Source organism: Mytilus edulis, chromosome 7 (assembly GCF_963676685.1).
Source record: "Mytilus edulis chromosome 7, xbMytEdul2.2, whole genome shotgun sequence".
Taxonomy (NCBI): Eukaryota; Metazoa; Mollusca; class Bivalvia; order Mytilida; family Mytilidae; genus Mytilus; species Mytilus edulis.
In genome coordinates, this window is record NC_092350.1 from 68647644 (window position 1) to 68673860 (window position 26217).

General features: G+C 33.0%; 1 protein-coding gene across 2 annotated transcripts; it reads left to right on the forward strand.

The window, feature by feature from the left end:
• The first annotated feature begins 555 nt into the window (after window positions 1-555).
• LOC139482070 (uncharacterized) lies at window positions 556-12191 on the forward strand. 2 transcript variants are annotated; one of them, XM_071265717.1, is made up of 3 exons: window positions 567-626; window positions 2324-2365; window positions 9680-12191. In XM_071265717.1, exon 3 carries the CDS (start codon window positions 9706-9708, stop codon window positions 11395-11397), a length of 1692 nt encoding a protein of 563 aa, XP_071121818.1. In that variant the 5' UTR covers window positions 567-626; window positions 2324-2365; window positions 9680-9705; the 3' UTR covers window positions 11398-12191. The 2 variants fall into 2 exon arrangements, with proteins under 2 accessions (XP_071121819.1, XP_071121818.1); XM_071265718.1 differs by lacking the exon at window positions 2324-2365 and having other exon boundaries at window positions 556-626.
• Window positions 12192-26217: the final 14026 nt, after the last annotated feature.

The following is a 26217-nucleotide window of genomic DNA, read 5'->3' on the forward strand; positions in this document are numbered from 1 at the left end:
GAGGATATGCACTGGCCCTGCCAATTTCGACAAAAATATTCTTATTTATTCACACCACGTGAGCTAATATTTGCCAAATATATTTCCAATGATACTGTGAGGTATTAAAATACACGCTTGTGTCAAGTTTGTAGCGAACAGATAAACAAAAATACTGTCCATATTATCAAATAATCAAATACTAAAGAAATATTTGGTCTGGTAATAAGATAAAAGCTATACAAACGGCAAAATAATCGCATAATCAAAAACCCCAAGCAGAAGCTCACTTTTGACATGAACTTTCCTCTATCGATGGTAAATCGCAACAAGTAACTACGATAACTGAAACAAAAGTGAGCAGGATCGAGTCTTCAACAAATGAAAAATACGATAAGAGGAACTATAATTATGTTGCTTTATACTTATGTGTTTTTATCCTTGCATGGTTTGGTTAAAGAAGTGTCATCTATAAGCTCTACAATATGATTAGCATATACCTACTTTTAAAGTATTCAAATGTTACACATTATAAAAAGTCACGTATTGCTTTTTAAAATGTGCACTAATTAATCACGTGACACATATAGATCTCCAGATGACTTACCTTGTTTATTTTCCTTGTTATGTGATCTACATTGATTCAGGTGAGTTAATAACTAGCCATCCTTTTGATTAACATATTTAACCAGCCTTATGAACAGTATTATTATAAATATTTCCGTCTAGTTAACATATGTTTATTCAACATATATGACAAAAAAATAACAACAATAACAATACATATTAAGTAGATAGGATACCGTGTTAAATGGGATATTACTCTTGTTCATATTATATAACGAAAGGTAAATGTAGAAAAACAAAGGATATGGGGTACACAATCAGTACAATGAAATATTTCTGTTTCTATAACGCATATTGATAAATATCAACATACAGGTGAATTCATTTACAAGACGACACACAGTACTGAACACAGTACATTTATACTGAGCTAAAAATAAATTGACAAACAGAGATAACACGTACAGTAAACTAAAAGATCATTGAACACATTGATCTCCCATGAATATGGTACAAACAAAGGTCTATTAAGGATGTACTTAGGTGAGGTTTTGGAATTTGTGTTAAATGTTCGGACTCCTTGGTGTTTTTCCATACAATACAATGTTAAATATTTTGCCCCATAACACCCATTTATTTTTTCATATAAGAATTAATAGATCATGAAAGGTCGTTTACCAAAATTTTAGAAGATTCTTGATTTTCTTTCTTTTATTTTGAGACCCAAATAATACCTATGCAAATATAAGGTAAAAGTCCGAGTCAGCCTTTTTCCGCCATATTTTAAATCTCAAATATCTCGAAAGGGAGGTCCATGACCTATCAATGTTTTTAGCTTATCTTTATCCTTAATTGATACTCTACCAGCTTAAAGTATCAATTTAAATTTCTTAATTTCTTAATTTTTACCTAACCTCACCTAAGTACATCCTTAAGGTTAAATTTCTAGATCAAAATATTAGACACAACTGAACAACATAGTAGACGATCCTGAACAAAATACAAAGAAAACCCACAGAAATCTACTGAACCTGATTTTTAATATCTGCAAATACTTTACAAACAATACGTATTTATTTTGGACCGTATTTTATAATGATATTAATATAACTGTACCAATACATGTATCTATAAAGATATTATTTCTTCTGAGTTCATGAAAATACCTTAAAATAAAATATTTGTTATTCATGAACAAGAATTCTGTGCAACAACCACTAATCAGGTTAAATGTTCAAATGAAGACAATTTTGAAAATGTTTGATTTAGTACTACTACACAATTATAAAATCAGAATATAGAGGAAAAACTGTCGACGACAAAGAAAAAGCAACAAAGTTAATTTAGATGAAATAGTAAACTAAACGTCCAATTATAAGATCTTGTAGCTTTTTTGATTCGAGCGGCAGGCGTTCAAAATTATAAGCTTGACATTGTGACGAGTTTCTTTTTCACCCCAAAAAAAGAACCGTTATAAATCAAGGATGGCGGTGATATTGATGAATGTGTAACCGAGATTTAGAAATGTCGCATGCAGTTACATTAAGGATTTGTACTGCTGTCCTTGGTAGGGCTTTTTCCGTTTATATTTGTTAACGCAAAACGCAAAGAATATGTTCTACAATTATGATTAATTGCAACTATTGACATGTTTTATTCATGGGATTTCTATCGGAAAGATATTTATACGAAGCGTTTTGATAATATTATCAGTTTTAAAAGGTCAAAGATTAATAATATCTGTAGAAAATTTGAATACATGACCCATATGTTTCAGGTTTAGATTATCATAAAGAAATACACATTTAACTAGATAAAGGTAAGACATATACAGCCATGTATTTTTATTTTGTATCAGGAGGAAAACCATTGACAATGTTTTTTAATCTCGATTGATCAAACTAAAGGTGTATAACGGAGACCCTTACATGAATAGTTTCATACTGTAAGGAAGCTATACATATAGAACTTAAAAAGACATCAAGACGGAAAATACTATTTATTTTTTTCGTTAAGCAATAAGTTTTATGTAAACACAATCTAAACAGCAGGTGCATGGTTGTCTTGTTTGAATCAGTATTAGGATATTTCGTAGTATGGGCCTCACATAATTATATGTGCCTCAAATACAAATTCCAAGCAAGGCCCTTGTTTACATGTAATACATGTATTTAGCTCACCTGGCCCGAAGTGAGCTTTTGCCATTACTTCACGTCCGGCGTTGTCGTCTGTGCACTTTTACAAAAGTCATCTCCTGAAACTGATGATTTAAATTCAACCAAACTTGGCCACAACCATCATTTGGGTGTACAGTATAAAAATGTGTTCAAAAACTCTGCTTTATGTTTCAGAAGGTAGAAGACCTAAATTCTTAATACCTTGTATGCAGATACCTTATGTTACAATGTTTCCGTCTGGCATATGTTCATTGTCCTTCACCTCATTTCTATGGTTCACTGACTGCTTGAAAAAAAGTCAAAAAATCTGTGAAACACTCACTTATGAGTAATATAATAACTACATATTTGTAAATTTGGTGTATGAGTTCCTTGCAATGTCTATCATGTTGAGTATACCTGACCTCGACCTTATTCCATAGATCAATGACCAAGTTTAAAGTTACGTGATCAAATCCGTATGTCAGATACTGTTATCAATATGTCAACTATATTTGGTTTATGGAGTCATTGTAAGGGGTACATGTCCGACTGGCAGGTTTTATCTGACCTTGACCTCAATTTCATGGTTCATTGAACACTGTTTAGTTTTTGTGGTTTGGTCTATATCTCAGAAACTATAAGCAATAGGTTAACTATATTTGGTGTATTGAATAATTGTAAGCGGTACATGTCCGACTGATAGAAGTTCAGGGTTAATTGAACAGTGTTTAGTTTGACAATGTGTGGTTTGGTTTATTTCTCAGATACCATAAGTAATAGGGCCACTATATTTGGTGTATGGAAAAATTGTCAGGTGTATACGTATGTCTTCTAGATTTCATTTGACCTCGACCTCATTTACATGTTTCATTGGACAATGTTTTATTTTTGTGGTTTGGTCTATTTTGCAGATATTAAAATCAATAGGCCAATTATATTAAGTGTATGGAATAATTGTTAGGTGTATATGTCTGGCAAGGTTTATATAAACTTGACCTCATTTTCGTCGTTCATTGGTCAATGTTAAGTTTATGTGATACCTGTTACAGTTGTTAAACCTGCATATTAGTCTTTCATCATAAATTCAATGCGAGATATTTCAGTGTGTGTACTCTTGTTATAAAAATAAGGAGATGTGGTATGATTGCCAATGAACCAGATATCCACCAACAAATGAAGCGGACCAGATCAATTATAGGCAACCGTACGGTCTTTAACTATGTCACAAACCCATACGGTATAGTCAGCTATAACAATGGGCTCCGACATGAAACATAGGAAACAATTCAATTGAGAAAACTAATTGCCTAGTTTTTAATAAAACAATGTACGAAAAAAAAATATAACAGACATGAACCAACGACAATTACTGAACTACAGGCTCCTGACTAGGGACAGGCACACAAAGAATGTGGTAGGGTTAAACATGTTTGTGAGCGCTATATCCTTCCCTAACCTGGGGCAGTGGTGTTACAGCCCAAACACATCTAACAAAAACACAGACTGAACGTGGCTGGATATTTATCATGTTTATACATCCCCTACAACGAGAAGACACAAAGCACAGAACTGAGAGAGCTCGCATCTAGTTCATCTAGTTCAAAGCCATTAACAACTACATGTAATATAACATAATCTATCTCAGACTAAAATATCAATTGGTTAACTTCCAACATCCAATGGATTTAATGTAAAGACGTCATTAGAGACAGAGAAAAACAAAACCTTGTACAATAACAAAATATAGGTATCGACAGATTGTAGTATCTTGAAAGTGCATTTGTGTATATCAATGATATTACGTATGGTTCATGATTTTGTACATAATTTATGCCGTTAGGTTTCTCGTTTGAGTTGGTTTACATTCGTCATTTCGAGGCCTTTTATAGCTGACTATACGGTATGGGCTTTGTTCATTATTGAAAGTGGCCTATAGTTGTCAATTGAGTGTCATTTGTGAGGGAATTCGATGTGTGCTATACCACTGTTCATTTCAACGAACTTTATGATAATACCACTATACCAATTAGAATGATTTGTTTTGCAGTCTCTTCTGGAAAGTTTTTGTCATTGGTAATCGTACCAAATCTTCGTATTTTTTAATTTTAATTTACTGATAACAAAATCAATATTTATACCGATTAACAGGTGAGTTTTCAGACCCAAAAAGATGGAATCTGTTGTGGTTTAACGGCATTTTGTACTTTTTTTTTCATTTTTTCTTTATCTCACATGGTCCACAGGCCCCAGTCAGCTTGTCTCATCACTTGATGTCCATCGTCTGTCGTCGTTTGTTAATTTTTACAAAAATCTTCTTATCTGAAAACTACTTGGCCAAACTTGGCAACAATCATTATTAGAGTATCTAGTAAAAAGAATATGACCGATGACTCCCGCCTGCCAACCAAGATGGCCGACATGGCTAAAAATAGAACATAGGGGTAATATGCAAGTTCTGTCTATTATATTGAAAACCGTTACAAATAGAGAAAATCTGACCGAAGCATAAATGCTCAAAATGTTGAGTTCTACCAATTGTTTAAATTGTCAAAACTGCCAAACTTCTTACAAGAGTTATTGCTCTTACATGACAAATTTTATTATTTTTTTTCATTTTTATACGACCGCAAAAAAAAATGTTTTTGGTCGTATATTGGTATCATTAATAGTTATCCCATAAGGACGCGGTGTGTCAGTGTAAGATCATCCCGATGGCCGGAGGCCAGAGGGTGATCTTACACTGACACACCAAGTCCGAATGGGATAACTATTTTACATCCCAGCTGTTTTAGATTAGACGAAAAACCATTTACAATTCATAAAATCTAGTTTAGAACGCCACACAACCATTATTATATACTTTATATATTACTATATAATGTATACCCTTTATGACCCCCTAACACGATGAGTAGATATCAAACAATGTCAACTCGTCCCATTGGCCAATCGGCCCACACTATATCGCCACTTTATGAAAAAATCGCCCCACTCTTGTAAACGACTCTCCCAACTTTAAAAAAGTGTAAAATCAAATTGAACAATCAGTCTGACAACTCATTTATTTAACGAGAGGGTTTAAACCCCACTGAGTAAAGGTCTGCCAACTCGCCCCAGTTATAAAAATATCTTGCTTCCTTTAAGGATGTTAAATTTCTGATAGGTCGTATCGAGTCGTCCTGGTGAAGTGGTATGTGTCGTGGCTTGTTATGCTAAAGGTATTGAGTTCGAATCCCAGCATATACACTGGATTTTTTCTACGAGAATTTTGATAGATAGTCTTCTCCGTATAATTAATTATAAGTTTTATACTGGATTTGACATTCCCGCCAAAATGTCACAGAACAAAGGAAAGCATGCATAACAAAGTAACTTAAACTGGGGTGATCTGGTAGGGGTGATCCGGCTCAGATCACCCCTGTTTGAACAAAGGAGCTGGGATGTAACGTTGGCGTCGTCGTCTGCGTCGTCGTCGTCGTCGTCCGAATACTTTTAGTTTTCGCACTCTAACTTTAGTAAAAGTGAATAGAAATCTATGAAATTTTAACACAAGGTTTATGACCACAAAAGGAAGGTTGGGATTGATTTTGGAAGTTTTGGTCTTAACATTTTAGGAATTAGGGGCCAAAAAGGGCCCAAATAAGCATTTTCTTGGTTTTCGCACTATAACTTTAGTTTAAGTAAATAGAAATCTATGAAATTTTGACACAAGGTTTATGACCACAAAAGGAAGGTTGGGATTGATTTAAGGAGTTTTGGTTCCAACAGTTTAGGAATTAGGGGCCAAAAAAGGGCCCAAATAAGCATTATTCTTGGTTTTCGCACCATAACTTTAGTATAAGTAAATAGAAATCTATGAAATTTAAACACAAGGTTTATGACCATAAAAGGAAGGTTGGGTTTGATTTTAGGAATTTTGGTCCCAACAGTTTAGGAATAAGGGGCCCAAAGGGTCCAAAATTGAACTTTGTTTGATTTCATCAAAAATTGAATAATTGGGGTTCTTTGATATGCCGAATCTAACTGTGTATGTAGATTCTTAATTTTTGGTCCCGTTTTCAGATTGGTCTACATTAAGGTCCAAAGGGTCCAAAATTAAACTTAGTTTGATTTTAACAAAAATTGAATCCTTGGGGTTCTTTGATATGCTGAATCTAAAAATGTACTTAGATTTTTGATTATTGGCCAAGTTTTCAAGTTGGTCCAAATCGGGGTCCAAAATTAAACTTTGTTTGATTTCATCAAAAATTGAATAATTGGGGTTCTTTGATATGCCAAATCTAACTGTGTATGTAGATTCTTAATTGTTGGTCCCGTTTTCAAATTGGTCTACATTAAAGTCCAAAGGGTCCAAAATTAAACTAAGTTTGATTTTAACAAAAAATGAATTCTTGGGCTTTTTTGATATGCTGAATCTAAACATGTACTTATATTTTTGATTATGGGCCCAGTTTTCAAGTTGGTTCAAATCAGGATCCAAAATTATTATATTAAGTATTGTGCAATAGCAAGAAATTTTCAATTGCACAGTATTCAGCAATAGCAAGAAATCTTCAATTGCACATTATTGTGCAATAGCAAGAAATTTTCAATTGCACAGTATTGCACAATAGCAAGAAATCTTCAATTGCACAGTATTGTGCAATAGCAATTATTTTCAATTGCACAGTATTGCGCAATAGCAAGAAATTTCTAATTGCACAATATTGTGCAATAGCAAGAAATTTTCAATTGGAGTTATCTTTCTTTGTCCAGAATAGTAGTTGAATCAACTTAAATCATTGTTTTATACAATATACAATGTATATTCACTTTTACTACCAACTGATAAATTAAAACAATCTTTACCATTCAGTGATAACAAGCATTTTATTTTACATTTTAATATTTTATGATGTATTTAAATGAGTAGTTATTGTTGCAAACTCCATTAGAAATTTGAATTGAGATCAGTTTTGGAAAAAGAAAATTTCTTCAAACATTTTTTTGAGAGGATTAATATTCAACAGCATAGTGAATTGCTCAAAGGCAAAAAAAATATTTGAAGTTCATTAGACCACATTCATTCTGTGTCAGAAATCTATGCTGTATCAACTATTTAATCACAATCCAAATTTAGAGCTGAATCCAGCTTGAATGTTGTGTCCATACTTACTCCAACCGTTCAGGGTTCAACCTCTGCGGGCGTATAAAGCTGCGCCCTGTGGAGCATCTGGTTGAATATTATCTTGAAAACTAAAATGGGAAGAGCGACACTTTAAAGTGCAAAAATTATCAACAAGACAAGTTCTATAAACAAGTCTCATGGTAGAAATCATCGTACGATCTCTTATCGTCCAACGATTCCTTATTGAAGTTATTCCGCTTTAATGACAATTGTTATATATTTTTGCCTTAACTGATGAATATTAAAATAGACAATTAGCCACTTTAAATCACAAAAAATGATCTACTAACAAGTCAAATTGTGCCGAATATAGTTAGTAGGTTGTCACTCTTTAGAGGAGATAGTACCCTTAAAAGAGCATTTTTTAACCCTCTTTTGTGTTTTGAGCCAAAACTAAATAAGATAGAAACTAAACAGACTAAATGGTCAGCAATACAAGATAAAAAAAACCCAGAGATTTGTGTCATGAATTCTATGCTCTTCTACAATGTTGGAGAATTTCCTTTTTTTATGCACATAGAACAAGGCGAGCGACACAGGTTCTTTAGAGCCTCTAGTGTATGTTCCTTGACAATCCAACGTAAATAGTATTAAACGGATTCAAATGCGTACTGTTGAATTTGAAAAAAAGCAAAATTGTATGTAGAAATACGATTTAAACGAAATATTCCATAAAACAGAATGAAAGGCATGTTTTTACAACATACAATTCTCACACACATAGTATTATGTCATTGTACAGCTTCATACACGTGATCGCATTTAAACAGCCTAAAAAAGTTCCTTACTTAAGTAAATTGTAGATTAAATTATTTTACGAATGAACGAAGAAAGGATATATTTGTTTTATTAATACATTCTAAACCCAATTTAGAGCTGAATCCAGCTTGAATGTTGTGTCCATACTTGCCCCAACCGTTCAGGGTTCAACCTCTGCGGGCGTATAAAGCTGCGCCCTGTGGAGCATCTGGTTGAATATTATCTTAAAAACTAAAATGGGAAGAGCGACACTTTAAAGTGCAAAAATTATCAACAAGACAAGTTCTATAAACAAGTCTCATGGTAGAAATCATCGTACGATCTCTTATCGTCCAACGATTCCTTATTGAAGTTATTCCGCTTTAATGACAATTGTTATATATTTTTGCCTTAACTGATGAATATTAAAATAGACAATTAGCCACTTTAAATCACAAAAAATGATCTACTAACAAGTCAAATTGTGCCGAATATAGTTAGTAGGTTGTCACTCTTTAGAGGAGATAGTACCCTTAAAAGAGCATTTTTTAACCCTCTTTTGTGTTTTGAGCCAAAACTAAATAAGATAGAAACTAAACAGACTAAATGGTCAGCAATACAAGATAAAAAAAAACCCAGAGATTTGTGTCATGAATTCTATGCTCTTCTACAATGTTGGAGAATTTCCTTTTTTTATGCACATAGAACAAGGCGAGCGACACAGGTTCTTTAGAGCCTCTAGTGTATGTTCCTTGACAATCCAACGTAAATAGTATTAAACGGATTCAAATGCGTACTGTTGAATTTGAAAAAAAGCAAAATTGTATGTAGAAATACGATTTAAACGAAATATTCCATAAAACAGAATGAAAGGCATGTTTTTACAACATACAATTCTCACACACATAGTATAATGTCAGTGTACAGCTTCATACACGTGATCGCTTTTAAACATCCTAAAAAAGTTCCGTACTTAAGTAAATTGTAGATTAAATTATTTTACGAATGAACGAAGAAAGGATATGTTTGTTTTATTAATACATTCTAAACCCAATATTCTATATTTTAGAAATAACCCGATGAGCCGATTCAGTAATGGCTAGTTCAACATACATATGTGGTATATGTGATCTTCGAAATATTTCAAAACCGTCGACCGTGTGGTGCCCAGAGTGCGACGAAGGTCTGTGTAATGCATGTCAAGAACATCACAGTTTGTCCAAAGCAACAAGGCAGCACTCTATATTACCAATAGCAGAATACAAAAAACTGCCTTCAGATATTATTCAAATTTCACAGTGCTGTTGCAAGCATGACGAAAAATTAATTTTATATTGCAAAGACCACGAAAATCCTTGTTGTGGTAAGTGCATTGTAGAAAGCCATAAGCATTGCAAAGAAATTGTCAGTCTCGATGGTATCATTAAGAACGCTAAAACTTCCGTTCCATTTCATGAAACAGAAGCCACATTGACTGAATTGATTGAAAATATCAGGAAGATAAGAAATGCTCAACAGGAAAACTTAACAGATTTGTCTAAGAAACGAAAAGCAATCGAACTCGAAATTCAACGAACTCGTATTCTAATTGATAAACATCTTGATAAAATACAGAAAACCCTTCTAGATGAAATACACGGTGTGGGGGATAAAGAACACGAACAAATACGCCTATCGATTAAAACCTTGGACGAAATGGAACACTGTTTGTCAGAATATCAAATGAAAATAGTCAATATAAAAAAGTATGCATCGGATATTCAGGCATTTATGGCAATAAAGAAGATAGAAACAGATGTTGCAAAAGAGGAAGAATGCCTTTTGTCATATATTCCCGAGCAAAACATTAATTACGTGACAATTAGCTGCAAAATGGCAGAACCAATACAAGCTTTTCTAGGCAATACGAAAACATTCGGGGAAGTAGTGATAGAGACCACACCAAGAAGGTTTCCATTATCGTGTAGGAAAAGTATGCAAGCTCAGATGATGTTACCTACAGTACAGTCAACGTCAATTGAGAATATCACAGCACAATTGCATCAGAGGGTGGACACTGCATCAAAAAATGTAAGGGGTTGTTGCATATTACCAAATGAAAACATGATTTTTGCCTGCTTTGACCAAAAATCTCTAACATTTTTGCGAAGCGATGGGTCTAAAGATGCCGCTGTCAAATTGCCAGCAGCAGTTGACCTTGCATATATTGAGGCAGATAACAGCATTGCTGTGACATCTAGTACAGAGAATGACCAATGCATTAGGATCATCGACCTCCAAAATAAGAAAATAAAGAAGAACATTTCCGTTAACACAAAGAGCTTTGGTATTGCAGCTTTTCGTGATAGCTTGGTTTACTGTACGAATTCAAATAATATAAGAATGATAAGTCTGAGAGATGAACTGGTAAAAAACATTGTATATGCTGACATCTCACCATTCGCTTACGTCGAGACATTTCAAGATCTCATTTATTACACAAATACGAATACCGATGATGTCACTTGCTGTGATATGAAAGGAACAGTGAAATGGACGTTTACATTTCATAATATGACCATGATTCCATTAGGAATAACTATAGATAATACAGGCAACGTTTATATTACCACTGGAAACAACAATGTGATAGTAATTTCCCCCGACGGAAAGCGATACAAAGAACTATTGTCGTTAAGAGATGGTCTTCGGAATCCGATTGCACTATATTTTGACCGAAGAACAAATAAACTTTTAGTATCTAATCGAAGTGGAGATGCAGTGATTTATCACATTGTCCGAGAATGACAGAACTGTAGTAACTGTAGTAAACTCAATTGCACTATTAATGTTGCTACTCGAAGTGACATTGTTAGTAAGTCTGTATCACAGTATATAAATGTAGCTTAGTCATCACCTGATGCTCCATTTTTGGTTATGTTGTCATTTGTTTACTTTTTGTACGACTGCATTTTATTGTGGTGGTATAATGCTACAGCCATGTCCCACGATTATCTGTCTTTTTATACCTCTGCTTGACAGACGCGGTGTATATAGACATAAACATGTCCACCCGTCCATCTGTCCGTCCAATACACTTTTGGTTTCCTGGTCATAATTAGAAACCGCTTTTAAAAATGAAATGACATCTAAAAGGAAAGTTTTGGACCTCCAAAGACCAGTACAGATCGATTTTCGACGTTTTCACATTTACATTTCCACAGTTTTGGTACTTGATTGTTAGAAACAATTAAAATTCTAATATGACGTCCTTCTTTCGCTTTGTAAACACCACCGTGGTAAAATTCTTAATATATCTATACTTAACGCAGACTTAGAGATATACATAATAATGGCTGTTACAATGTATAATATACCTCCCACGTAAATCCACATGTATCGTAACCTATTTGCAAACGCCATGCCGAATTTTGTTGTGTTAAAAATTGTAATTGAAAAAAGAATGCATAACCCGTATTCTTATTATGATGCACAACAAAAAGAATTAATGCATTAGAGCTCGAAAAGATGATCAAAATCAAATAAAATTCCGCGAAATTCCATTAATGCTTTTGACTACCTGACTATTAGAAAGAGTTACAAATAAATAGATTCAAAAATATGTGTTTTGGGGTGAAATGATTGAATTTAACTCTTTCTTAATATAAATCATTATTAACTAGTTAAACAAGTAGAATTCTACTTATATAGATATAGGAAGATGTGGTATGAGTGCCAATGAGACAACTCTCCATCCAAGTAACAATTTATAAAAAGTAAACCATTATAGGTCAAGGTACGGCCTTTAATATGGAGCCTTGGCTCACACCGAACAGCAAGCTATAAAGGGCCCCCCAAAAATACTAGTGTAAAACCATTCAAACGGCGAAATCAACGGTCTAATCTAAATAAAACGAGAAACAAGTATGAACTACATATTAAACAGAAGACAACCACTGTACATCAGATTCCTGACTTAGGACAGGTGCAAACATTTGCAACGGGATTGAGCTGATACTAGAGGTTGTCTTAAACTTGCTATGATGTATCTTTATTTTGCTCATTTTTTAAGGCATGAACTCATGTTGACTTCAAGATGAAGAAGTACCAAAAAGGCATCGTGTCATAGCTTTGATTGCCCGGTATTGTTTTGGATTATGTCCTAACAAGGTTTACTCCATACCCCTTCCATTTTATTCTCATTAACATTTTTCATAGTACTCAATAACTTACAAAAAACATTGGTGTGATTATAACTATTTATCTATAACAAATGACTTCTAAAGTATTCAAACAATTTTGGCTTCAACGGCAGAAAGCAGAAGTAAACAAAAAACAAAAACGTTCTAACAGAAACTACAGTATTTTAAAGTCTCTTAAAATGTCAGAAAAAATTAAATGATATGTACTATTTTCCCCTTATTGTTCAATTGTAATAGTTAATTACTTGTCAGGCTAATAAATCCAACCCACTTGTCTTTCAAAGTAACTACGCTCCGCCTTTGCACGTGAAATTGAAAATGATTGAAGAGTAAATCAATAGTATGTTGCAAAAATAGATCAATTTTATTATAGAAGGACATTCTTACATGAAGTATAATAATTGAAAGTAATATAAATTCTTTATATTTTGAAAAAAAAAGATAAAAAAAAAGGTTTCAACTCCCTCAGGCAACTATTAGATGGATTTGGCTATTTTTTTTTATGTCCTTTTGGGTTTACAGCTCTTCAACTTTATCGGTCTTTATGCATCCTTGGCCTTCAAATATTCGGCTCTGAGCATTCCAGATGAAGGTAAATCTAGAAAAGCGCGTCCGACGCAAAAAAGTATAAGGTATTGTTTTCAATTTTTTAATGGATAATCAACTTTTAATTTGTAATCGGTGGTTCTCTCCTGGCACTCCGGCTGCCACCACTAATATAAAATGACCGCCACGAAATAGCATAATAGTGCTGAAAGTGGCGTTAAACACCAATCAATCAATTTTATTTTGTATTTAAAATATTTATAGAAGTTTAAGTTCGTATGATACACACACTTGTAAAACACTTTCGTTCAGTTGATTTATCAAAATTAGACATAATCAGTCATAATTTAAAACAGGTTAAAAATATTTGGTGTATAAATTCACAATAATAAGATGAATAACTGCTAAACATTGACAAATAAGGTGGCAGGTACACGTTTTGGTGTACCAGAACATGTGTCCCACGCAGAAATTTTGTTATAGTTAAGTATTGAGGTATATAATTGCATCATGTTAACTGAAAAAATAAATGAATGTAAATTCTAGGCTATTGTACTACACAAGTAAGTAGTTGCATACACAGGTTGGGGATTTCCTTCACATATAGGTCCAATCAGATGTCAAAATTGTGGTCTCCTCACCTGACGGCTTCCAATCAAAGTGGGGGAAAAATTTTATGTAAACAAAAATATCTTGAGATTTTGATGGTAAGGATAGGTTAGGACAAGGCTCTAATTCACTGAATATCCTTTATCTCTTGAATTTTGCCTAAAATTCTTGTCAACTTTTACCAGGATTCTGCAGGTGAAGATTAGATTGGTATCAGAGCATCACATTTTTTGCCTTATTTGCAATGCATTTATGAATTTTTAAATCTCCATGCTGGACAGACAACTAAATGTAAAGGTTTTTTTTATATATTTACACGAGCACGCACACATCTTAGTTCCTTGAAACAATACATTTTATTTGTATATAAGCTTGAATGAATTTTCAAGAAAATAAAATCATAAATCCATGACATTCTAAAGATTTATTGTAAAATATCTGGTTTCTGCCACCTAAGTAAATTTGGGGAAACGTCAACAAAACATCCTTTCAACTACATAAAAACTGAATAACGACTAAGACGGGAGCCACATGTGGAACAGGATCTGCTTACCCTTCCGGAGCACATGAGACCCCCCAGGTTTTATTGGGGTTCGTGCTGCTCACTTATAGTTTTGTGATGTTGTGATATATGTACTATTGTTTGTCTGTTTGTCTTTTTCCTTTTTAGCCATGGCGTTGTCAGTTTATTTTCGACAAATGAGTTTGAATGTCCCTCTGGTATCTTTGGCCTCTCTTCTACGGAATACCATATTTTAAAAACCAATTACTTTTATAACTCAAAATAAAATCCTTTACTGTATTTTAATATCTGCACTCCTACTTTTATAATTCATGGTGATGGTTAATCTATGAATAACTGCAGTGTGTATATTTACAATATAAATTTTGAAACCTATTGAAATATTTTCTAGAGAATTATTCGAAAAGACTTCCAAAATTTCATAAATTTGGTGCAAAATGACGGTGGGCACGGATAACATAAACAAGCTCCGTTGGAAGTTGGTCATGATACTATTTGGCTTCTATACTATTAAACGAGAAGACCTCATTTTGTGTGTCGCTTCTCTTCCTTCCACGATAAATTAATCATCATGCCTCTGTGTTCTATAGGTAACATGCATAGTCGCATTTGTCATCCATTCTTATGATTATTCAGGTTGAGTTATTTTTGGAGAAAAACGACAAAAAAGGAGTCCGGATATTGATTCCGTCATTAGACTGACTTTTAGTCATAGATAAGACTTCCGGTTTGAAACATGCACAAGTACAACCAATCGTATGATAGATAACAAAAACGAAAAATAAATAAGCCAATCAGAGCGTTCTCCATATCATGGTGTTTAGATCGCAAGAACCACAACTATTATACCTCCTTAGAGAGGACAATTATTTTTCGCGTTTATCTACATGTAATCTACGATTATACTACTTTAATATATAGAGACTCTCTGTATTCTCTCTACTGTTTTCTTTGAAATGTTTACAAATTAAGGGGTCATACCAGTTGTATATATATTAAAATAAGCAAAACATGTTGAAACAAGAATGTGTCCATAGTACACGGATGCCACATCGGCACTATATTTACTAAGTTTCGAGTTGATTTGACTTCAACTTGCTTCATAAAAAAATACCACCACCAAAAAATTTAACCTGAAGCGGGATAGACGGACGTACGTACGAACGAACGAACACACGGAAACACAGACTAGAAAACATAATGCCCATAAATGGGGCATACAATTTTATTGTTAAAAGTGAAAGTAGTGATTTGGCAAAAACGAAAGTAGGGTAGAGATTAGAGGGAGACAGGACCTTTTTCGGGAAGCGGGATCGGGTGTTTTTTACCTCGGGATTTTGGTATTAATCCTTACGGGATCCTGGAATATGATTTTCGATTTCTGGATTTCGGGATATGAATTTATTTAAATTCTGTATATCGGAATTTCAGGTTTTTAAGCCCGGGATTTCGGGATCAGGGCCCTCCGACCACCCCTAAAATTAGCCTTAGTCGGTCTAAGACATTTATACAAGATTCATATCCCACCATTGGCATGTTAATAAGGCTCTCAAAGGAAAAAGCATAGGATGATCCTAGAAGCATATTTTCATAGACTAATAATGGTCTATATATAAGCAGTTACATTTATTTCATGTGTGAAGCGGTGCAAATTTTGAATTTAATTTGACTTTTACCAATAGATGCATTGTAGCAAAGGAGTAGAATAATTGTGGTCTGAGGCCAGAAACACGAAAATAATTGAATTTAACAGAAAGGAAACAAATATCAAACTTTGGAAAATGGGAGAGGGCTTTTGATACCTTAAAAAAAATTATGAAATTCTCCATACATAATATCTTTTACAAAAAATCATCCTACAGCAGTTCAGAAGATGTATATGCCGGCGATTTCGCGGGTGTGTTCTAGTTAATTTTTAAAACAGAATAATAAAGTTCTAACACAACACATAACTGTTTTATCTAGGTTTTGTCTTAAAAAGTGGTAAATTTAGAAAATGTTAATATTGTCGCCAATGGCAGAATAAATAGTACCGTTTTCCCTGAAGGGAAAACGGTAGTATTTAATTTTCCCAGCATTAGGTTGGCCTTTTGTGTACCCAAGGCAGGTGAAGGAAGTCAAATTAGGAGCGCTGTGATTGGATGTAAGGGTACAATATATTTTTTATGTATCTATGAATAACTGCAGTGTGTATATTTACAATATAAATTTTGAAACCTATTGAAATATTTTCTAGAGAATTATTCGAAAAGACTTCCAAAATTTCATAAATTTGGTGCAAAATGACGGTGGGCACAGATAACATAAACAAGCTCCGTTGGAAGTTGGTCATGATACTATTTGGCTTCTATACTATTAAACGAGAAGACCTCATTTTGTGTGTCGCTTCTCTTCCTTCCACGATAAATTAATCATCATGTCTCTGTGTTCTATAGGTAACATGCATAGTCGCATTTGTCATCCATTCTTATGATTATTCAGGTTGAGTTATTTTTGGAGAAAAACGACAAAAAAAGGAGTCCGGATATTGATTCCGTCATTAGACTGACTTTTAGTCATAGATAAGACTTCCGGTTTGAAACATGCACAAGTACAACCAATCGTATGATAGATAACAAAAACGAAAAATAAATAAGCCAATCAGAGCGTTCTCCATATCATGGTGTTTAGATCGCAAGAACCACAACTATTATACCTCCTTAGAGAGGACAATTATTTTTCGCGTTTATCTACATGTAATCTACGATTATACTTATACTACTTTAATATATAAAGACTCTCTGTATTCTCTCTACTGTTTTCTTTGAAATGTTTACAAATTAAGGGGTCATACCAGTTGTATATATATTAAAATAAGCAAAACATGTTGAAACAAGAATGTGTCCATAGTACACGGATGCCACATCGGCACTATATTTACTAAGTTTCGAGTTGATTTGACTTCAACTTGCTTCATAAAAAAATACCACCACCAAAAAATTTAACCTGAAGCGGGATAGACGGACGTACGTACGAACGAACGAACACACGGAAACACAGACTAGAAAACATAATGCCCATAAATGGGCCATAAAATTTTATTGTTGAAAGTGAAAGTAGTGATTTGGCAAAAATGAAAGTAGGGTAGAGATTAGAGGGAGGCAGGACCTTTTTCGGGAAGCGGGATCGGGTGTTTTTTACCTCGGGATTTTGGTATTAATCCTTACGGGATCCTGGAATATGTTTTTTGATTTCGGGATTTCGGGATATGAATTTATTTAAATTCTGTATATCGGAATTTCAGGTTTTTTAGCCCGGGATTTCGGGATCAGGGCCCTCCGACCACCCCTAAAATTAGCCTTAGTCGGTCTAAGACATTTAAACAAGATTCATATCCTACCATTGGCATGTTAATAAGGCTCTCAAAGGAAAAAGCATCGGATGATCCTAGAAGCATATTTTCATAGACTAATAATGGTCTATATATAAGCAGTTACATTTATTTCATGTGTGAAGCGGTGCAAATTTTGAATTTAATTTGACTTTTACCAATAGATGCATTGTAGCAAAGGAGTAGAATAATTGTGGTCTGAGGCCAGAAACACGAAAATAATTGAATTTAACAGAAAGGAAACAAATATCAAACTTTGGAAAATGGGAGAGGGCTTTTGATACCTTAAAAAAAATTATGAAATTCTCCATACATAATATCTTTTACAAAAAATCATCCTACAGCAGTTCAGAAGATGTATATGCCCGCGATTTCGCGGGTGTGTTCTAGTTAATTTTTAAAACAGAATAATAAAGTACTAACACAACACATAACTGTTTTATCTAGGTTTTTATCTTAAAAAGTGGTAAATTTAGAAAATGTTAATATTGTCGCCAATGGCAGAATAAATAGTACCGTTTTCCCTGAAGGGAAAACGGTAGTATTTAATTTTCCCAGCATTAGGTTGGCCTTTTGTGTACCCAAGGCAGGTGAAGGAAGTCAAATTAGGAGCGCTGTGATTGGATGTAAGGGTACAATATATTTTTTATTTATCTATGAATAACTGCAGTGTGTATATTTACAATATAAATTTTAAAACCTATTGAAATATTTTCTAGAGAATTATTCGAAAAGACTTGCAAAATTTCATAAATTTGGTGCAAAATGACGGTGGGCATGGATAACATAAACAAGCTCCGTTGGAAGTTGGTCATGATTCGTTTATAAATTTACATCGTTTCAATGTATGATTTGTAAAGAAAATGATATAGAAACACTTTAACAGACAATACAGAAACTGACCTAATTTTTCATCCGACATCTTGGGATGACCGTGAATGCAGTTACGGTCATCAGCTTTACCCCAGTGTATATAGAATCGGATTGAAAACTATAGGAGCAGTTACTTAAAAAAAATGTAGATCTATTAACGTCTTTTATAAATTTTGCTATAAAATTGATAGGTTCGCAAGTCTTGAAAACGAAATAAAACAATTATGCAATTAAACAATTCCATAACAGCAGTTGGACATCTATAAAGATGCAAAAATGCGTGATATTTAAAGATAATATTTATTAATAAATTACAAATAAAGTTTTGTTGAATAATGGAAGAATTGCACAGAAGTTAAAGAGAATATTTATCACTAAATTGTAAAATAAAATGATAGAAGAATAAACGTAAATAAAATTAATTAAAGAAAGTTTAACTTGTTTATAGAACAATTTCCTAAAATATAAATGTAAAGTGTTTAATCTTTTAAGCATATTTGATAAAGTTGTCTCAAAAATGTCCCCCAGCTAATTGATAAATGTGTCAGCTTCGAAGGAATAGATATAATTGTATATACTTTTGAAATTAATAGACTTGAACAATTAAGATTAAGTAATTCTGCCTTTAACGATATATAGTCAATTGTTTATTAAAAGAGATCAAAGAAAGCTATTGTGTTGAGTAACAAAATAATATGTGTCAAATTAAGTCCAGCCTGCTATATAAAGTTGTGCAAAACTATTTGGTTCACTAGACTGTGTGAACCAGAATAGAATGTAGTTAGCAGACTGGATTGTCTTTTAAAGGTTAGTAAATATGTTAATGTGTTTAATAGTTTGTTTTATAAATTTAGAGGAAAAAGAATTAAAAGATGTTTCCCAGTAAAGTAATTTTAATCACATTCGCATGTAAATTCGTGGTATAGATTAAATAAATAATAGGCAAAGTTTGAAATGATGTTTAGGTAAATGATTTGTATAAAAGATTCTAAAGTTATAAAAAAGGAATTAACTTATTCGTAAAGATAACTTTTGAAAATACAATTCTTAATTTGATACTTGATTAAATATTAAAAGTCAACGAATTAAGGGGAGATAACAAATGACACGACTGTTCATTTATGGCGCGTATACTATTGTCGGGTTTTGTATTATTGTTCGATTTATATCGCGAATTATTTGATGTATAACTATGATGGAAAAGTAATGTAATCTGTAATTGTAACTGTTGTAAATTTGACTAGACTGTGTGAACCAGAATAGAATGTAGTTAGCAGACTGGATTGTCTTTTAAAGGTCCCGTTGTCATGCCGAGTCCAAGCTAGTTCCCAAATAATGTAACATCAATGTGAGCAGTTCCCCGGAAAAAAGAATCGATAAAACCATGAGAGAAAGAGCACAACATGAATCACAAAAACGGGACCAAGTTCCCGCATAATATATTTTGGTGGAGACGAGTGGTAAAATCGTCGGTACCTACAACAACGAACAACATGTATTAAAGATGGACTTCGGCACAGTTCCACATATTACAACTTGCAGTCAACTGATGGACAACTAAAGAAAAGAACAGGACAACATAATTTAATATCAAGAGAACATCATGGCTGAACCACATGGTAATGTACATTCTAATTATTTTAACATAATAACACCTCCTATGTATAATGGTTCGGGAAACCCGTCAAATTGGTTATTATACTTTAGAAAATGGATAAAAATTAATTCAATATTAAACGAAAATGCTTGTCATTACTTGCCGTTTTATTTGAAAGAATCAGCTAAAGTTTGGTTTGATGGTTTAAATGAAAATATTCAAAATAGTATAGAAAAATTAGAAATAGGTTTAATTGAACGCTTTTCAGGAGATGAAAACGATGTAGAATTAGATGTGAAACAAAGAGAAAATGAATCTGTTTTAGAATATTTCGACAGACTAAGAATAATTGCAAAGGATTTAGAAATACCTGAAAATTTGGAATTCATCATGGGTAAAAAGGGATTACTACCTAAATTAGATACTAGTATAATTTTGAGTAACCCGAAAAATCTTAATGAATTAAAGCAAGCGACAATAATATCTGAAAAATGTGCTAACATACGTAAAACAATAAAAGATTCAGATTGCTCAAATTTAAATGTAATAAAGCAAAATAAAGATGTAGAGGAAATAACGAAGAACATAGAAACATTAAATTCAAAAATTAAAGAACAAATGCCACAGGTTAATGCATATAGAAATAGCAGAGTCAAAATGACGAGAAAGCAAAATTATGTTTGTAAATATTGTGGTATTTTTAATTGTAAAAAAGTAGGACATTTAGCAAGAGTATGTTTTACTAAAGCTTATAGAAATGTGGTAAAAACTAAAAGCTTTAAAAGTAGACAGAAACCACACAAGAAGAAGAGAGAAAACATTTTTGTCGAGCCTTCGACTTTAGTCGAAAAAGCGAGACTAAGCGATCCTACATTCCGTCGTCGTCGGCGTCGTCGGCGGCGTCAACAAATATTCACTCTGTGGTTAAAGTTTTTGAAATTTTAATAACTTTCTTAAACTATACTGGATTTCTACCAAAGTTTGACAGAAGCTTGTTTATGATCATAAGATAATATCCAGAAGTAAATTTTGTAAAAATAAAATTCCATTTTTTCCATATTTTACTATAATTGGACTTAGTTTTTTCTGCGGGGAAACAAAACATTCACTCTGTGGTTAAAGTTTTTTGAATTTTAATAACTTTCTCAAACTATCCTGGGTTTGTACCAAACTTGGACAGAAGCTTGTTTATGATCATAAGATAATATCCAGAAGTAAATTTTGTAAAAATAAAATTCCATTTTTTTCCGTATTTTACTTACAAATGGACTTAGTTTTTTTTCTGCGGGGAACCATTACATTCACTCTGTGGTTAAAGTTTTTAGAATTTTAATAACTTTCTTAAACTATCCTGGGTTTGTACCAAACTTGGACAGAAGGTTGTTTATGATCATAAGATAGTATCCAGAAGTAAATTTTGTAAATAAATAAATCCATTTTTTCCATATTTTACTTTTAAATGGACTTAGTTTTTCTGCGGGGAATCATTACATTCACTCTGTGGTTAAAGTTTTTAAAATTTTAATAACTTTCTTAAACTATCCTGGGTTTGTACCAAATTTGGACGAAGCTTATTTATGATCATAAGATTGTATCCAGAAGTAAAGTTTGTAAATAAATAAATCCATTTTTTCCATATTTTACTTTTAAATGGACTTAGTTTTTCTGCGGGGAACCATTACATTCACTCTGTGGTTAAAGTTTTTAAAATTTTAATAACTTTCTTAATTAAACTATACTGGGTTTGTACCAAACTTGGACAGAAGCTTATTTATGATCATATTAGATTGTATCCAGAAGTAAAGTTTGTAAAAAGATTACTCCGTTTTTTCTGTAATTTACTTTTAAATGGACTTAGATTTTCTTACAATCATAAAATAGTAACAAGAGGAATATTTTTATTGATTTTTTTCCTCATTATTGTTGAGCCTGCAATTTACAGCAAAAATAGGCGAGACACTGGGTTCCGCGGAACCCTTACAAATTTTTATAAATTTAATGACTAATATTGAAGGAAACAATGTAAATGTTGATATATTAGGAATTAAAACAAAAGGATTGATTGATACAGGAGCTGCTGTATCCTGTATTTCAAGTTGCTTATTCAATAAACTAGATAAAACTAAAATAAAAGTAAACTTGTCAAGGATAAACAATGTGTATGGTGTAGGCGGTGAAGGAATATCTGTTAAAGGACAGGTAAAACTTCCAATAAAATTTAATAAAGAGCCAGTTGTTTACCAAAATTTTTACATAATTGATAGAATTCAACACTCTTTAATAATTGGAAATGATTTTTTGGAATATAATAGAGCTAACATTAATTATCCTACAAAAACTTTAAATTTGTATGATGGAATTGCACAGATCGCACTCATAATTACTAGACAAAATGAAGCTAAAACTCAAAAATACATTGAGCTTCCAGCTAGGAAAATAAGCATTATTCCTGTTAAAATTCCTAAACAATATATAGGGAAGCAAATCATAATTGAACCTAGTCAATCTTTGCAAAATAAAAGCATTGTAGGTGCTGCTTGTCTTGTGTCGTCTTCAACCCAACAAGCAGTAATGCAAGTCATAAACCCAAATGAAGATAAAGTGGTGTTAAACAAAAATGAAATTGTTGCTTTAATATCAGAAATACAACCTAACTCTATTCAAAATTGGTCTGATAAAACTGAAAAATTTCATATAAATAACATTGAAAAGGGTCATAAAAAGCAAAAACAAAATTTGAACATTGATCTCTCTGAAGCAGACTTAACAAATGATCAAAAGGAAAAATTAAGAAAATTTGTTGATAAAAATAGGAATGTGTTTGCAACAGATTTGTCTGAAATTGGCATGACAGATGTACACTTTCATGAAATTGACACAGGGAACAACCCTCCTGTAAGTTTACCCCCACATAGAGCTGCACCCAATATTAGAACAGAGATTGAAAGACAAGTTGAAGAGATGTTGAAGTACAAAATTATTGAGCCTTCTAATTCTATTTGGCATAGCCCCGTTTGTCTCACTCGTAAGAAAGACAACAGTTGGCGATTTTGCGTTGATTATAGAAGGGTCAATGCTTTTACTACCCCGATGCATGCTACGCTTGGAAACATGCATGATGTCTTTGATACTATGGGAGAAATGCAACCACAGATATTTAGTTCTATTGATTTATCTTCATCATTTTGGCAGGTGCCCTTGCACCCAAATTCTAAACAAAAAGCAGCGTTTGTAACTCATTCTGGAATCTATGAATGGAATAGAATGCCGTATGGTCTACGTAATAGCAGTATAGCTTTTTCTCAGGTCATGTTACAAATATTGAGAGGATTGCACTGGAAGTATGTACTTGCATATATTGATGATATTTTGATTTTCAGTAAAACATTTGAAGAGCATCTGCAACATCTTGAAGAAGTTTTTGCTAGATTACGAAAAGCAAATTTTACTCTTAAGCCACAAAAATGTCACTTTGCTGTTAAGAAAGTCAATTATCTAGGTCACATTATTTCAAAAGATGGTGTCAAGGTAGATGATTCTAAAATTACTATAGTGAAAAACTATCCGAGGCCGAAAAATCAGACCGAGGTCAGACAGTTCTTAGGTCTGTGTAATTACTATAGGCGCTTTGTAAAGGACTATGCTAAAATCACAGATCTCTTAAATAATCTTTTACAAAAAGACAAAGAATATGTTTGGACTGATAAATGCCAAATTTCGTTTGAAAATCTTATACAAGCTTTGACAACTGCTCCTGTTTTGTCGTACCCAGATATGTCGAAACCATTTATTTTGACTTGTGACGCATCAGGCTCAGCCATTGGCTACATTCTAGGTCAGTTAGATGAAAATGGTAAAGAAAGAGTAATATCATACAGTGGTCGTGCTTTGAGAAATAATGAATTAAACTGGACTATTACTGAGAAAGAATGCTTAGCAGTTCTTGAAGGTGTCTCATGCTAGATTCAAAGTGTATACTGATCATCAAGCTTTAGTTTGGTTACACAAATCAAAAGATACTAACTCACGTCTAGGTAGATGGGCTCTTGAATTGCAAAACTATGATTTTGAAATTATTTACAAAGAAGGTAAAAAGAATACAAATGCAGATGCTTTGTCGAGAATTCCATATAAAGAAATTGAAGATGAAATACACCCAAAATTGTCTGTAAACAGTTTATTGGAAAATAAAACTAAAACTGAAATTAAGTCGAGTATGCAAATGAAAAGCCAATAATTGCAGCTATTGAAAATAATGAGGTTGATTTGAATGATGTATCAGATATTTCAAAATTGCAAAGAGAATGTGATCAGTTGATCCCATTGATAAAATACCTTGAAACGGGCGAGTTGCCCGAAAATCAAAAAAAGGCTTGCAACATATGTTATGAACGAGACCACTATAGATTAAGTCTATCAGGTGAGTTAATTCATTTACATAGGTCAAGAACAAAGGGGATACCTAAAGCTGAAAGCATGATTGAACAATTGGTTTAACCGAAATGTCTAAGACAAGATGCTTTGTTAGCATATCATGACCACAATGGTCATACAGGCATCAAACGCACATACGCGAGTATACATCTTAAATATTATTGGTCAGGTATGTATCAAGAAGTTTATAATTATGTCACGTCATGTGATAAATGTCAAAGGTCAAAACAACCAACCCACCATCGTCCGGCACCATTGCTTCCCCTTCCTATTGAAGACACTTTATCTAGATGGCACATGGACATTCTGACATGTCTTCCCAAAACAAAAGACGGACATCAACACTTATTATTAGTAGTCGACAGTTTTTCTCGATGGCCCGAATGTTTCCCTCTTAAGACTCAAGAAGCTACCGAGATAGCTGAAGTATTATATAATGAGGTGTTTTCTAGATTTGGTGCGCCAAGAGCTATTGTATCTGACAGAGGAGCTAATTTTTGTAGTAAGCTTATTCAAGCTCTATGTGAACTATTTGAAGTTCAAAGGTATCATACTAGTTCGTACCATCCGCAAACCAATTCAACATGTGAACGAATGAATCGAACGATCGCACAAACATTACGTACATTGGTAGCTAAAGATCAGTCAAATTGGCATAAGTTAATCCCAAGCGTTATGATGGCTTTACGTATGTCTACAAATACTGAATCAACTGGTTATTCTCCATTTCAAATGTTGTTTGGTAAAGAAATGAACTTGCCATTTGATATTTCTGTTCAACCTAAAGATGGTATGAGTAAAACTGCTAAGAATCATCTCGAAACCCTTATTGATAGATTAAAAATTGTAAAAGGTATAGCAAAAACTTCGGTAGAAAATTCACAAGAGAAAACTAAAAATAGGTATGATAAGAAAGCTGAAGCACCTAAATTTAGAGTTGGAGATTATGTCATGTTGCAATCTATGAAAGTACCAAAAGGTTTGTCACCCAAATTACACCCAAAATGGGATGGTCCATTTTATGTCATTAATGTCACAATATAGATAGTTCACAAAATGATGATGAACAAATGCAACAAAATGATGCACATATACAACAAAATGATGCATTGTTGCAACAAAATGACGAGACTAATGATGAAGATAATGACTTCATAGCAGAAAAATTACTTGCCAAAAAGCGCAGGCAAGGCAAAAACTATTATAAGGTCAAATGGGTAGGTTACAAAAAGACTACCTGGGAACCTGAAGAAAACATAGGCGAAGGTCTATTGGTTGAGTTTTACACTAAATTTACAAAATCAGGCACAAAGAGAAAAAGGCCAAATAGTTTACTTGTAAAACCAACTAATGTAGTGTCTAAATAAATTTATAAGTCTTAATATCTGTCGGATTCAAGCTACCAATAATGCAATTTAGCTTTCTTTAGTGACCAAGTAACATCATAAACTATTAGTACTAACAATTTAGACCA